A 15016-nucleotide genomic window follows, 5' to 3' on the forward strand; every position below is an offset into this window, starting at 1 on the left:
GGGTCCACCTGCCCATTTTAGTACATGCCCACATCACCATTATCATACCTAGGGACATAACATTGAGAAAATAATAACATCTAATATTCCATACTCAGATTTCCCATTGTCAAGTAATGTCCTTTATAGATTTTTTTTTCCTAATCAAGAACCATATGTTATATTTGGTTGTAATGTTTCTTTAGCCTTCTTTAAAATGCCCTTGTTTTCCCCTTTTTGATTTTTTTCATGACATTGACACTTTTGGAGAATTGAGGATGACAGCCTGAACTTTTTTTATAATTAGATTAAAATTAAACAAAAAAAATTTGGTGAGAAAAATGTATAAATTTGTAACCAGGTTTTGATGATAAGGAAACTTAGAATGAAAAGGAAAACAAAAGGTAATTTTCCTCTTTTCTGCAGGATTCTGAACACAAGCAGTTTGCTCTGTGACTGTCATTTGAAATGGTTACTTCAGTGGCTGGTTGATAATAACCTTCATCATTCTGTAAATGTAAGCTGTGCACATCCTGAATGGCTGGCAGGGGAAAGCATCCTGAATGTGGATCTAGAAGATTTCGTCTGTGGTTTGTATTTTTGTTTCTAAAATCTTTGGATAAATTTGGTTTGGTTTTGTTGGTACTGGGGGTCAAACTCAGGACCTTGTGCTTGTGAGGCAGGCACAGCACAACTGAGCTAAATCTCCAGCCCTTCTACAATTTTTATTACAACAGAATTTAAAAAGTTTTATTAATACATGTTTGCAGTACATAATGATTATATTCACTGTGGGGAATTGGCACATGTATATAACACTACTCAATTTTTTCCCCCTTTCCCTCCCTTTTTTACCAGCATCAGATTCATTTATTTTATAATTCCTTGTAAAGTTAATATTGTACATACAGATTAACAGCCAGACTAACAAACCAAAAACCATATGAAACACATAAAACAGTTACACTAAAACAGGGTACACATTGTCTATGCTGGATTACAAACACAGTTTTTCCCCTACTGTTTTCAGTCTGCAGATGGTTAAATTGAATGTGGAGGTCATGGGTAGGGAGGACCAACTATACAGCTTTTAGTGTATGTTTTTGCGCCACTAGGATCTCTATCCATGTGAGTACTTGTAGATTGCCAAATCTTGTTTTCACAGTCCACCTAAAGATAACTTGGAACACTTGGAAGTTGAAGCCCATGGACCTTTGTTTCTACTTCCATAATTTTTACAAATCTTAAAGAAGGAAACAAAGAATCTAATGCAGATAGATTCTTCTTATGTTGTCATTCATCGTTCTAAGTGTAGATAAGTGTACCAATTTTATCCTCCATTTCTGCTTACAACTTTTGTAGCACAGTGAAATGTTATCCAATGAAGATGCTAGTTAAGAATTCATAAACCTTCTTCTCTGAATAAATTCAGCAACATTTTCTTTATGAATCTAGCGTTTATTAGCCAGTCCTAAACCGATCTTCAGTTGTACATTTGCTATGTTTGGAACTTTTCACTATTTTGGAAGTTTCAGACCATGTTCACCGCTGACTTAATATCTTTGAGCAAGCCATTTGATTTTTCTGGCCTTCATTTTCCTCATCTTTCTTTTTTTGGTACCTGGGATGGAACTCAGGACCTTGTGCTTGGGAGATAGGCATAGCACAACTGAGCTAAATCCCTGGCCCTGTTTTCCCCATTTTTTTTTTTTTTTTTTTTGGTACCAGGGACCGAACTCAGGTTCTTGCAGCAGGTGGTGAAAATACTGAGCTAAATCCCTGGCCCTGTTTTCCCCATCTTTAAACAAGGGTATTAGGTGGTAGCTCTGTGGTCTCCTTCACCCTTAATATTGCCGATCTGTTTTCAGAACTCACAGTTTCACAGTATTTGTTTTAAAACTGGACTTTAAGAAGCAAAAATAAATAAGTGACTTGGCTACTGCTGCATTTTTCTTCTCAGATGATTTTCTAAAGCCACAGATAAGGATACATCCTGAAACCACAGTTGCTCTACGGGGTATTAATGTGACGCTGACCTGTACTGCAGTGAGCAGCAGTGATTCGCCGATGTCCACGGTGTGGCGCAAAGACAGTGAAATCCTATATGACGTGGATATTGAGAATTTTGTTCGTTATCAGCAGCGAGCTGGAGAAGCTCTGGAACATACTAGTATCTTACATCTTTTCAATGTGAATTTCACAGATGAAGGAAAATATCAGTGTATTGTTACTAATCACTTTGGTTCCAATTATTCTCAGAAAGCCAAACTAACTGTGAATGGTAAGGAATTATTCTCCTTGATATTTTGTTTTGTTTTGTTGAGTCAGGGTCTCACTATGGAGTTCAGGTGATTATCTTGCCTCAACCTCCCAAGTGCTGGGATTATAGGCAATGTGCTAATATGCCTGGCTTTTTCCTTGATGTCTATATGTATCTATCTATCTATATCTATATCTATATAATTTTTTTTTTTAGTTTAGAAGGGGTTTTCATGATCAGTTTTAAAATCACTTGCCCCCCAAAATTGGAGTAAGCCTGCCATTTGAGGGGGGGAAATCTTACTGTTAATTGTTTTTTGAGTTTTGATGTGTAGAGTGGGTGGGGTTTGGATTAGCTCATATATCTACTTATCATCCATAAGTGATCTTTGGTTAAGAGGTAAATTCCATGACCCTAGGAGACGAGCTCTTTTCCTTGCATTTTGTGCTTTTGGGAACCTTCTTTTGATATTCTTAATTTTCTAAAACCATAATTCTCTGAAAACTGAAATTCCTGATATTGTACACAGGGCCTTCTAATAATAGAGTATTTAGGATATTTCTGGGTCCAGTTATCATTAAATGTATTTACACAGAATCATTTTAAAAATTAATGCTCTTATTTCCTGTGGCTGCAAAACTTCTTCAAAGCTGCTTGATTTATTGCCTGTTGGACTGAGTAACTTCAACATTTCAGGCTTTATACACCCAAAAGATGGGTCTTGCTTCTGTGCTTTTATGTTTTTGAGTCAGGATCTTGCTTTGCAGTTTAGGCTGGCCTTGAGCTATGTAGCTCAAGGCAACAATCCTCCTGTCTCAGCCTCTCGAGTGCTGAGATTATAGGTATGCACTACCATGCCCAGCTGCTTCTGAGTTTTTAATGGTATTCTTTTAAAGGCATAATTTTTTTTTTAAAACATCCATTTCCCTTGGCAACTGTGTTGATGTTAGTTTGAGAAGTGCTGTATAGCTTCATGAGAGAGTACCATTAAGTATCAAATTTTCAAATACAGAGTTCAGTAAGGCTTATGGCCTTTGGTTTCTCTGTTCCCATCAGGATAATCAGATAGTCATGCTATACATTCTGGAAGAGTTAGGTGTCACATTCTGAGGTTCAGGGAGAAAAGATAGTCTCTAAAGCCATCTTCACTGTTATTTCAGAAAATATGTGTTCTCTGAGAAATGGAGTGTTATAATGATTGTTATTGTGTGTGTGTGTGTGTGTGTGTGTGTGTTCCCTTCTGCCTACTTTCGCTTGATGATCTTTCTTGAAACAGAGATGCCATCTTTCCTGAAAACTCCAATGGACCTAACTATTCGCACTGGTGCCATGGCCAGATTAGAATGTGCTGCAGAGGGGCACCCTGCACCTCAAATTTCCTGGCAGAAAGATGGTGGCACTGACTTTCCCGCTGCTCGAGAAAGACGGATGCACGTCATGCCAGAGGATGATGTCTTCTTCATTGCCAACGTGAAAATAGAAGACATGGGAATCTATAGCTGCATGGCACAAAACATAGCAGGAGGCCTCTCAGCAAATGCTTCACTAATAGTGCTAGGTACGTTTACTGCTTTTTAAGGGTGTCTGAGTTTTTGGCGCCACTGAGACTTGCTGTTGTCTTTATGGGCGAGAAAAATCATTCAGAGGTTTCAGTCATGATTCTTACCTTTGTTGTGATTTTGCCACTTTTGGAAGGGTTATATCAGCTTAGGACATCAGTGGGTCAGATATTTGAACTCCGGGAAAATGTTGAGGTCAAAACTAGGGATCTTTATCACATGAATTAAAAATTCAAAACACTGTATCACTTTATTCTTGTATGTCTACCTCTGTAAGGTTTTCGTATATATTTTTCTACTATCCAGTGAACTTGTATTGAAAGTTCTGCTGTGTTTCTTAAAAGAATCCCAGCTCTTTGATGTTGCTTCATATACTGATTCACAGAGAAACTAGAACAAATTTGTTTTTTCCCTGGTTAATTAAAATAATACAAAAAATGTTATCTGTCTTCTGATTAGATTTTCTATTTTCCTTCCAGTGCGCCTCTCATAACCCTCTATTTTTTTTCCTGGAGTTCCAATTAAAAAAAAAATATTGAGAGCTAGGGATTTAGCTCAGTGGCACTGTGCCTTCCTTGCAAGCGCAAGGTCCTGAGTTCGATCCCTGGTCCCCCCCCCCAAAAAAAATTATTGGGTATAATTAACAAACCCATATATATTTAAGGTATACAGTATCTTTTTTTTACAGTATCACATTTTGAAGCACATATATGTTGTTAAATGATTACTAGAATCAAGCTGATTAACATACCTACCACCTCACATACTTAAAGCCATTCTTAATTTCCTTCACCTAGAAACATTTTATAATAACACAAGTTAAGTTTCTGTCTTAAACAGAAAGATATGTTCAGCATCTCACTCCCAGAGACAGATGAAAACAATTAAGTGAATATCATGATAGACGATTTCTTGGTATCTCTATACATTAATGCATTTTTGAAAATAAAAAAAATTGGCAGTGCCATAATTACTGGCTCAGATTTAGGTTTTTGTAGTTTGAGGCTTTTATTTTTCTGAAACATTACTTTTCCAGCTTCCCATGAGTATATGAAAATACTCATTTCATCATAGCTTCAGTAGTCTAATTCAATAGGATTTAGGGAATAAAATTGCCTAACTTGATTTTTTATAATGATTTCTTGTTAGAGACACCCTCATTTATTAGGCCTCTGGAAGACAGGACAGTAACCCGGGGTGAAACAGCCGTGTTACAGTGTATAGCTGGAGGGAGTCCCGCCCCTCGCCTCAACTGGACTAAAGATGATGGCCCGCTGCTGGTGACAGAACGACACTTCTTTGCTGCAGCCAACCAGCTTCTCATCATTGTGGATGCTGGGCTAGAAGATGCTGGGAAATACACTTGCATTATGTCTAACACTCTTGGGACAGAACGCGGTCACATTTACCTACATGTCATTTCATCCCCCAACTGTGATTCCTCTCAGAGTAGCATTGGGCATGAAGATGATGGCTGGACCACAGTTGGCATTGTCATCATTGTTGTGGTCTGCTGTGTTGTGGGCACCTCTTTGATCTGGGTCATTGTTATTTACCACATGAGAAGGAAAAATGAAGACTATAGCATCACAAACACAGGTGAGTGGTATCCAGATGACACCTGTGGTTTGTACTTGAGTTAAAATGTAGTATAGAAATTGGAAAAATAAATAACACTGAGGAACTATATAGTACATTATCTGATAGGAGGTATAAAGAAGTTTTTCTGTTAAAATGCTCACTTCCTTGATAGGACCTATTTTTTTTTTTAAAGATTATCTTTTTAATGTTTATGTTTTTGGTACCAGGGATCGAACTCGGGACCTTGCACTTGCGAGGCAGGCGGCGGAACCACTGAGCTAAATCCCCAGCCCGATAGGACCTATTTTTAGAGCTATTTTAAGAATTGAATACTCTCTCTAAGCTGTGCTCTTCTAACTGTTACATGTACACCTGCTTTATTTAACATGTCCACAACAAGGACAGTGATTCATATGTCTCACTGCTGGCAGCACTGATTTGAGTGTGTTACTTGTTACCTCTGGCTTGAACCATTGGTGGTTAATGCATGACCGTCCCATCGGGTAGCATAGGACAGTCCCATTGGACGGTTCAGTCATGCGTGTGGCACCAGTGGTTCAAGCTAGCAGCAAAGTGTAATGCCTAAGGTTCATTTCCACAATTTTGCTGCAGGGAAGAGTAGAGCCCTTATGACTTAAGTCAGTCTTGTAGCCCTCTTACTGAAATCTGCAAGAGAAGAGATCCAGTCAGATTGTGCACATGTGGCTCTAGATAAACTTCAACCTTCAGGTTTTGTTTCTTTTGGTAAATCCCCCCCCCCCCCGCTTTTTTTTTTACTACTGGGGATTGAACCCAGGGCCTGTGCAAGCTAGGCCAGTGCTGTACGCTGAGCTATACATCCCCAGTCCTGGTCATAGTCCTAAAGTGAAACTGAGAACTCTAGTGTAAAGTAGTTTTAGGGAAAGTATGAACAGCTTGTGGGGTTTTAAGTCCATACCATTTCCCTGAGCAGTTGTATCACAATGGAACACATTTACAAAATAGTCTTGTGAGTGCTAGCTTCAGCTGCTTACCCAGAGAGTCACAGACGTTTCTTTTTACAGAGGAGCTCAATCTGCCTGCAGACATTCCCAGCTACTTGTCTTCTCAAGGAACACTGTCTGAGCCACAGGAAGGCTACAGCAACTCTGAGGCAGGCAGTCATCAGCAGCTTATGCCTCCTGTCAGTGGGTACATGCACAGAGGCACCGATGGTAAGGCTCTTTGTTGTTCATGGTTGTACCTTCCCTAGTCCTGGTTGGTGTATGCTTCTGCGTGTAGTTTCCCCGTTAACCTTAAGTGATATTTTAAAAGTAAAATATTCAAGCCAAACATTCGGCTGGATGCAAAATAGAATGAAAATTGTTTAAAGACTTAACAAGAGAAGAAGCTCTTTTACAGAAAGGAGAAACACATTATCCTTAAACAAGGGTAGAGTCTGTTGAACCTCTATTAGTACAGAAGAGGGTGTCCTTGGAACTCACTTCAAATATTTCTTAACTTGGGGCCAACGATTTAGCTCAGTGGCGCTGTGTGTGCCTTGCAAGCGCAAGGTCTTGAGTTCGATTTTTGGTACTGAAAAAAAGGTGTTTCTTAACCCTTTCAGGGAAAGCATCCTTCAGACTATGCAGTGGAGGTGTGCTACTGCTGACAGGTAGATATGTAGTAGTTAAAAGGGTAACAGTGCTTCTCAGTATAAAATGGAGAACATTGGAGAGATGTAAAATGTTTCCTAATTAAATGAATCTGAGCTGGGCATTAAATTAAATGAATCGGAGCTTGTCTGTACTCCTGTGGAATCCGAGGTGGGAGGATTGCTTGAACTCAGGAGCGTCAAGGTCAACCTGAGCAACATAGTGAGACCCAGTCTCCAAAAGAAGAACCTGACTCCTCAATACTGCTTCTTGCCCTTTCTTGTTTCTCACGTCCTCACTTCTGCAGTGAGACAACATAGGGAGGTGAACTAAGGGATAGAAAGATTAGATTTGAGTCCTAACACTTTCTCTTTCTAGCTCTGTGACTGGGAACAAGGCACTTAAGATCTGCACTTCAGTTTACTTGTTTTTGAATAGAGAAGCAGTACTCTATTAAGTACTCCCCAAGATTGCCACAGATCCCCTTTGTGGTACTTCAAGTACCATACTGAAATAAGATTTATTCCATTTCTTCAAAGATTTCTTAGGCTGACTGTTAACAGAACTCCTCTAATTTTTTTTTTTTTCCCCATTAAGTTTATTGGTACATTTTCGGTATAAAATACAGTTACATTCATCATTGGGATCTTGTACCTTTACATGAGTATCTTGGTTCTTATTTTTTTCCCCTTCCTTTGCCCTCCCTTCACCCCCTCCACCCTTCCCTATTTGCAAAGACCTTGTTTCCATTTTTTTTTCCTCTTTTCATATTTTTTCCTTTCCCTTTTTTCCCTTCCCCAACCCCTCCCAATTCCCCCGGTCTTTTAGACCTTTTCTTCCTGTTACACAATATCAGTTATACATTTTTTAAATTACAATATTAAGATCTAGGAGTCATTACTACAGATTTTACAGAATTTAAAAGGATATATAGAAAGCATCTTACAAAAATCTTTTTTGAAATAAATTTGACAACTTCTAAGAAGTACCTTGGAAGACAAATTAATGAAACTAATTCTGGAGGAAATATAAAATTTGAATAGCACCTATTAAAGTATATTCCTAGCTTGAAAACCTACCTGTATGACAACAGCAGGCTCATAAACATTTTAACTGATAAATTATATCAAACAATTAAAGCAGAAAAAAGAAGGAACACTTCTCCCCTCATTTTAGGAACTCAAAATTGTGCTAATCCTAAAACTGGATAAAGATAATAGAAGAAAAAAGTATGAACATAGATAGAAATTTGTTTAACAAAACAAACTATTGGAAGTCAGATCTGGCAGGATGTAGAAAGTAGTTTTATAGGGATGGCAGTGTTGAGAACTCCTCTAATTGATAAATTAGGTTTTATTTTGTTGGGGGTTTTTTTGTACTGGGGATCGAACTCGGGACCTTGTGCTTGCAAGGCAGGTGGCGGAACCACTGAGCTAAATCCCTGGCCCAATTAGGTTTTATTTTGGCTTTCCATAGAAAAGGGTGTGTTTCTGGGCAAATGCTGTACCCCTGAGCTACATCCAGAGCCATAAAGGGGGTATTTCTGACTTTCTGAAGAATACTTAAAAGTTTTTATTCTTTGAAATCTGTAGGAAATAACATTGCTTTTGGGATTCCATGAAATGATTTCTCAGTCTGTCCAGTTCTGATGTTCTGTTGATTGATGATGAATAAATGACTTGTTCTTTACTTCTTACAGTCTTTCCTTCATCTAGTTTTCAAAGCACATAACAGTCCAGGGAGCTTATTATTAAATTCTGTTACCTACATATTAGGCAGGATTCTTGACTGGGGATACTTTTAGCAGTTAGTGTTGCTTACCTCTTGACACATGAAAGTAACATGATCTTGTGAAGTGAAGTCATCATAGCTTCTTGATCCCTGCTTTAGTCTGCTTAAGCCAAACATACATTTTGTAGCACAGTGCCAGCCCTGTTTTGGATCCCTTGATTTGAACTTGGCCTATCCAGGCTGGACAGAGAGGGTTTAATATAATATTCAAGAGTATAGGCTCTGAAGCCAGGCTGGGTTTAAATTTCAGCTCTTCATTCTGATAATATTACTTCAGTCCAGTTACTTAATTTCTCTGCTACAGTTACTTTATCTGTAAAGATCATTTTATTTATTATTCCTGTGATAGTAGTACCTGCCTCAAAGGAATGTTGTAAGGATTAAACGAGTTAATTCACCAACAAACCTTGAAACTTCACATGGTTTATAAAAGTACTCAGCAGTGACAGTAATAACTGTTGAAAGAAACTGATGATTGAAAAATGAATTCCTTAACAGAAAAATGTTTGGGTTCTTTCCCATGTTGTCATTAGGTGGCACTGGTACCCGGGTGATCTGCTCAGATTGCTATGACAATGCCAACATTTACTCAAGGACTCGAGAATACTGTCCATACACCTATATCGCTGAGGAGGATGTTCTAGATCAGACACTCTCCAGTCTCATGGTCCAGATGCCCAAAGAGACATTTTTGTCATGTCCTTCCCAAGATGCCGCTGCCTTGGAGAACTTAGTATCATTGGCAGACAGAGAGCTGTCTGCCTTTCCCACCAACCACGAGAGGATAAGTGAAAAGAAACCTCCCTCCACACAGATGAGCAATGGTAAGGAATGCTTGCTTTTGTTTTGTTTTGATTTGATTTTTTTATTTTGCTTTCACTTCACCTACTTCATTTTGTCTTATAGGTAGCATTCTCATTTGTCAGGAAACAAATTGGTATACTGGAATTATTATCACTCTTAACTGGTGTAAATTAGATCCAGAGACTATTTTATTTATTTGAGTTACAAAGTCTTTATCAATAGGATGAAAACAACTTTTGTGGGCTAATAAGATCACTCTACTGAAAGTTGAGAGGCAAGGCAGAAAACTGAAAAAAGTTTCATAGAGGGTATTAGTATTTTTTCTCTTCTCTCTGCTTAATGGAGATTCAGAATGGTAAGAATACAATTTGGGCATGATTTGGTGAACATTTTTACTGAAAAGACTTTACATGTTTGGATGCTGTTCTATTTTGCAAATATTGAATCTCAGCATCACCTGTCCTGTGATGTATGGTTGAGGCCATAATTGAGAAGGTGGCTTGATATAGTACCTTCTTTCCTGCCTGGCCCAGGAAAAGACTATTGTACAAGTATAAATCAGGCCTTTGATAACAGTAGAGTAAAAGAGAGTTCTCACTAGACTCTGAAGGGTGGCATTGAGCCTGTCTTCCTGGCCCTCCGGGCTTTCCATCAGCTGTCACCTCCTGTCAGCCTGAAGTAGAAGAGCACTGGAAGTGGGGGTAGGGGCAAGAATTACAGGTTTACAGGAAAGTAAAGTGTGTAATGGTACTTTCAGGTATGGTTCTGGCAGGAATAATAAAATGATCTAACATGAGACTTAAAATGTAAGTGCTCTTTTGGTCTTAAGAGACCAGCTCTAGCAACATTTCTTAAGAGGATACAGATAAAAGAAAAGTACTGTTTTTGAAGTTAATTTCTTACCTTTATATTTAGTATCCATAAAAGCAGTGTACCAGCACTAAATTCATTTTTCCAAGTCCTAGAAGAGTTATACCAAAAGGGTTTAAGAACCAAAAGTGCACCACCTCTTTCTTCAATTCATTGCTGGCGATTGAACACTCACGTGTATGTTTAGCACACACCCTCCATTAAACTGTATGTCAGCCCTGGCACCTCTCTTTTTAACCTTGGAGAGTCTTCACATTTTGAATCTGGTCTCTAAGTAAGGAAGTTAGCAAATCAGAGTGCTTTGGTCCATTGTCCATTTTTTACCTCAGGCACTTAAGATTCTCACTACATGAAGCATGGGCTAGAGACTCAGTGTCGTCATTAATCCCAGAGCTTATTAGAAATGCAGTCATGCTCCCTCCTTAGATCTAGTGAATCTAAATGCACATTTTAACAAGATCCTCAAGATTATTCCTGTGCATATTAAAGCTCAGGCCACCCTACTGTAGCTTACTTTTCCCATGAGATTCATTTTTACTTGCGGGTATTTGTTTTCAGAATGTTAGGCTAGCTTTTCCCAGAATGTATCCCATGAAGTTAATGCAATTTTCAGTAAACCTTCTTTGGTTAAAAGCGCTCACCACTGCTGTGAATAAGAATGAGAAATGTGTACTTTCAAAACCAAAGTACAAACAATCTGATTTAATGTAGCTGTGTTTAGTTACTGTTCGTTGCTTATCATTTGTTTGGTTCTTTTTGTGTATGTCCCTGGATTGAACCCAGGGACTTTGCACTGAGGTACATCTCCACTCCTTTTCATTTTTAAATTTTGAGATAGGATCTTGCTGAGTTGCTAGGTTGCCCAGTCTCAGCTTGAACTTGTAGTCCTCCTGCCTCAGCCTCCCAAAGTGCTAGCTAGCATTGTAGGCATACAACACCATTCCTGTCTCGTTTGGTCTTACTTACTAGAAGTTGAAAGGCAGTGGTTGTTTACTTTTAAAACAATTTAAGAACAATTTAAGGATGTAGTAGCTGTACTGCTTCAGCCGTTATTATCTGTGTATCTTGAAACTTCATTACGATATGGATACTATTAAGTTTCTTTAGTCTTTTTTCTGCGTATCTGAAGTTTTATTTTAAAATTTTTGAAACAGCAGAACCACGAAAATAAGTGAAAGAACATGATACATAATATGTTTTAGAAATTGATTACTTTTTTATTAGTACATGTTTATAGTTGATGCAGGTTACAGTCATCTTGGAGTGGTTACATGTACATATCACAGCTTCTTCTTGTTTGTTTGCTTTTTGGGGGTTTTTTGGTACTGGGGATTGAACTTGGGACCTTGTGCTTGTGAGGCAGGCGGTGGAACCACTGAGCTAAATCCCCCACCCTGCTTCTTTTTTTTTTTTTAATCCTCTTCTCCTTCTCTCCTCTCTTTCCCTCTCTTCCTCTAATTCCCCTGTCCCAGTTTTCATTCTTCTTGATTTTATTAATCTTAGCTCATATTATGGCCTAAAATGTTTACATTCATTGAAGTTACTAGGTTCCTGTACATGGCATATCTTTGCTCTGTTTATTTCCCCTTCCCATCCTCCTCACTTCTTGCCCTAAATTGATTACATTTGATGAGTAAAAGGATTCATTGGACCACAGTTGAGGTTTTTTTTTTCATTACGGCTAAGAAGATGGCAAGTGCATGTTTGATCTCTGTCCTTATTGAGGAATATTGGGCATCTTTATTGCTTTGAGAATTTGGTTAAAGGCACATTAAGTTTTAGAAAATTAAGAACTTTTAGTCACCACTGATAATTTTTGTCTTTTCATTCTCAGAAACATTGCAGCAGCCTCTGTGGAGCACAAACAGAGAAGCAGGCCTGCCTTGTCCTCCCTTTCCCCAGCAGCCAGCCCTTAAGTCACCACAGCTGCATCAGAATGAGGACCTGGCAGAGAGAGAGCCAGACTGTTCTTCCCCCATGCCCTGCCACAGGTTACAGGACCATGCTTTTGACTTTAGTAGGACTCGGAACATTCAAAGTGGTAGTGAGGACACATGAAACCCATACCAGAATGAAATTTGGGCAGAGACTCAAGTTAATTAATTTTGTATTTACTACCTCACAATTGAGAAGAACCTCAAAGTCAGCATTTGCTGTACTCTTGTTTATGATTACATCTGACCACACCAAGGTAGGCCTGATGTATGTTTGGGCTTACGCTTGACAAGGAAAGGGGAGCGGCTGACAGAAGTGAGAATATGTGGCACTGGAGAGGAAGATGTGGAGCCCGTGTGTCTCCTGTGGTCCACGGGGGTGTGCCAGGTGCGCACTGCCCATCAGGAAGCGACTCATTGCTGCTTAACCTGCTGGATTTTCCTAATTTGCAGACTGTGAAAACGTCACCACTTTGATGTTCCACTTTGCCCTCCAGGGAGCAGAAATAACTTCGGAGCCCTCTAGGACGTGTACCTGGGGTCATTCAGTGGGTTTAAGCAGGTAGCTGAGACCAGGGCTTTGATATTCAAGGTCCTTGGCAAGAATCCCAGGTTTGACCAGCTGGTACCAGGTCAAAGGTTTTTGTATTCTTGTGAATTATTATTAGTTTTTGTCCCTATTGCCCAGGGATCTCACTGTAAATATATGTGCATTTATAAATAATTTTTCTATTCCTTGACTGTGTGTTGGTGGCAATGTAAATATTTTTGATATGCCAAAATTATATATAATGTCTAGTTATTGTGAGTAGCTTCTTAGATCAGAGAGTTTGTATAACTAAAGTGAGATCTAAAAACTTTGTTTAAAGAAAAAACTTTGTTGGGGCCAGGGATTTAGCTCAGTGGTGATGCCACCTGCCTCGCAAGCTCAAGGTCCCGAGTTCGATCCCCGGTACCAAAAAACAAAACAAAACAAAGAAAAAACTTTGTTTAAAGTTCTGAAAACTTACTGTTAAGAAGTATATGTATAGAGGCAGAGTACTTAGTGATTGCATACACACAGACACAATCTTGGTGTAATTAACTGCTTCCTTCATGCCTAAACGTTCACTTTCCTAGTCATTTGTCATCTGTGTACAAGTGCCAGGCAAGATTCCCTTTGTAGCGTAAAAAGTCTTGCTCTTTCAGAGCCTGACGATTTGTCATTGCTATATGAACCAGAAGACTTATTTTAGGACTTTTTTCAGCAAATTACTTCATTGACACGGAAACCAAAGATTGCTGCTTTTCTTCTTATTTGTTTGTTTTTAATTTCTCTTTACAAGTGCACAGCATATCTTGGAAGGGAAGAGTCCTCTTGAGAATAGAACGTACATAAATTTTTATACTATAAAGCTTTGGAATGTTCCTTGTTTTGTCATGTGATTGTTTAAGCCAAAAAGTTTTCTTGAATTTCTGATCAAAGAACTTTATGTAAACAAAGAACTTAACACTTTGATGAAATGTGATGGACATTCTTCTTGCTTTCAAATTTCCTTACGTAGGCTGTTCAATTTTATCTTCTAAATCTAATATTAGGCTTTTACTAGATAACTTTACTCTCTTAAATAAAAACATTTAAGTCCTTATGCATTTCCAGGGTTCTAAACTCACATAATTTCTCAGCATTTTATCAGAAAGTTTAGCTGAATTTTATATTCTTTCTCTGGACAGCAGTACCTTTCTTTTTCTTCTTTGAACTGCCTTCTTTGACTCTGTTCATTTACACTGTGAATTTTTTCTTTCTTTTTTTGATGGTACTGGGAATTGAACCAAGAACACACTGAGCTATATCCCCAGCCCTTTTTTGATTTTTATTCTGAGACAGAGTCTCACAAAACTGCCCAGACTGGGCTAGAACTTTGCGATCTTCTTGCCTCAGGCTCCCAGAGTGTTGGGAATACAAAAGTCCCTTCAATCTGCAGTCCTCCTTTTTACTAAGTTATAATGATAGTTTGTCCTGGACTGACTGGGAATTAAGAAACTTCTCACTTTCTCACCGTGCTCCCTACTAGCTGTGTAATCTAGAGCAGGTCTTTTTACTTCTCTAGGCCCATTTTTCTCATTTAGGAAATGAGGCCCTTTACTAGATGCTTTTAGAGCCCCCTCCAGCTGTAACATTATCTGAATCTGCAATTCCCTACAGGAACCAAAGAGGATTATGCTACTTTAATAAAAAGCTGCTTTCATGAAATATTTGTTAGCATAGAATAAGAGTGTTGCTGCTTGCTCTAAATTGAGCCGGGTTTATTTCCTCTGTAGCAGGAATAATGGTCTAAGAAATACTCATAAGGCAAAAAAAAAATCTCTGCTTTTCTGCGTGTGTGTGTGTGTAACCAAGGCTTGAACCCAGGGCCTTCACACTGAGCTACATATCCAGCCTGTAAATTTTTTTTTTTTTAATATTGAAATAGGATCTGGCTAAACCTAGACTGGGCTTGTTTAAAATCTTCCTGCTTCAGCTTCCCCAAGTGGTGGGATTATAGTGAGCCACCACGACTGGCTAATACTCTGCTTCTAAGAGTATCTATCCGTAAACCTAAAGAATCTTGTCTCGGGTGAAAACTCAGTTGCTTTCTAGAGCAG

The 15016-nt window shown here is 38.6% G+C and overlaps 1 protein-coding gene across 1 annotated transcript in view; it reads left to right on the forward strand.

The window, feature by feature from the left end:
- Positions 1 to 14624, forward strand: part of Lrig2 (leucine rich repeats and immunoglobulin like domains 2) — a 61074-nt gene extending 46450 nt beyond the window's left edge. The window contains exons 12-18 of the mRNA XM_004853755.3: positions 406 to 569; positions 1940 to 2260; positions 3516 to 3797; positions 4948 to 5397; positions 6423 to 6572; positions 9317 to 9607; positions 12292 to 14624. Of these exons, the coding sequence (XP_004853812.1) occupies positions 406 to 569; positions 1940 to 2260; positions 3516 to 3797; positions 4948 to 5397; positions 6423 to 6572; positions 9317 to 9607; positions 12292 to 12515 (1882 nt within the window). The 3' untranslated portion in view covers positions 12516 to 14624. The remainder of the gene's footprint in view (positions 1 to 405; positions 570 to 1939; positions 2261 to 3515; positions 3798 to 4947; positions 5398 to 6422; positions 6573 to 9316; positions 9608 to 12291) is intronic.
- Positions 14625 to 15016: the final 392 nt, after the last annotated feature.

This window comes from Heterocephalus glaber, unplaced genomic scaffold (genome assembly GCF_053883595.1).
Source record: "Heterocephalus glaber isolate CG9 unplaced genomic scaffold, H.glaber_assembly_v1.0 deba00001442, whole genome shotgun sequence".
Lineage (NCBI taxonomy): Eukaryota > Metazoa > Chordata > Mammalia > Rodentia > Bathyergidae > Heterocephalus > Heterocephalus glaber.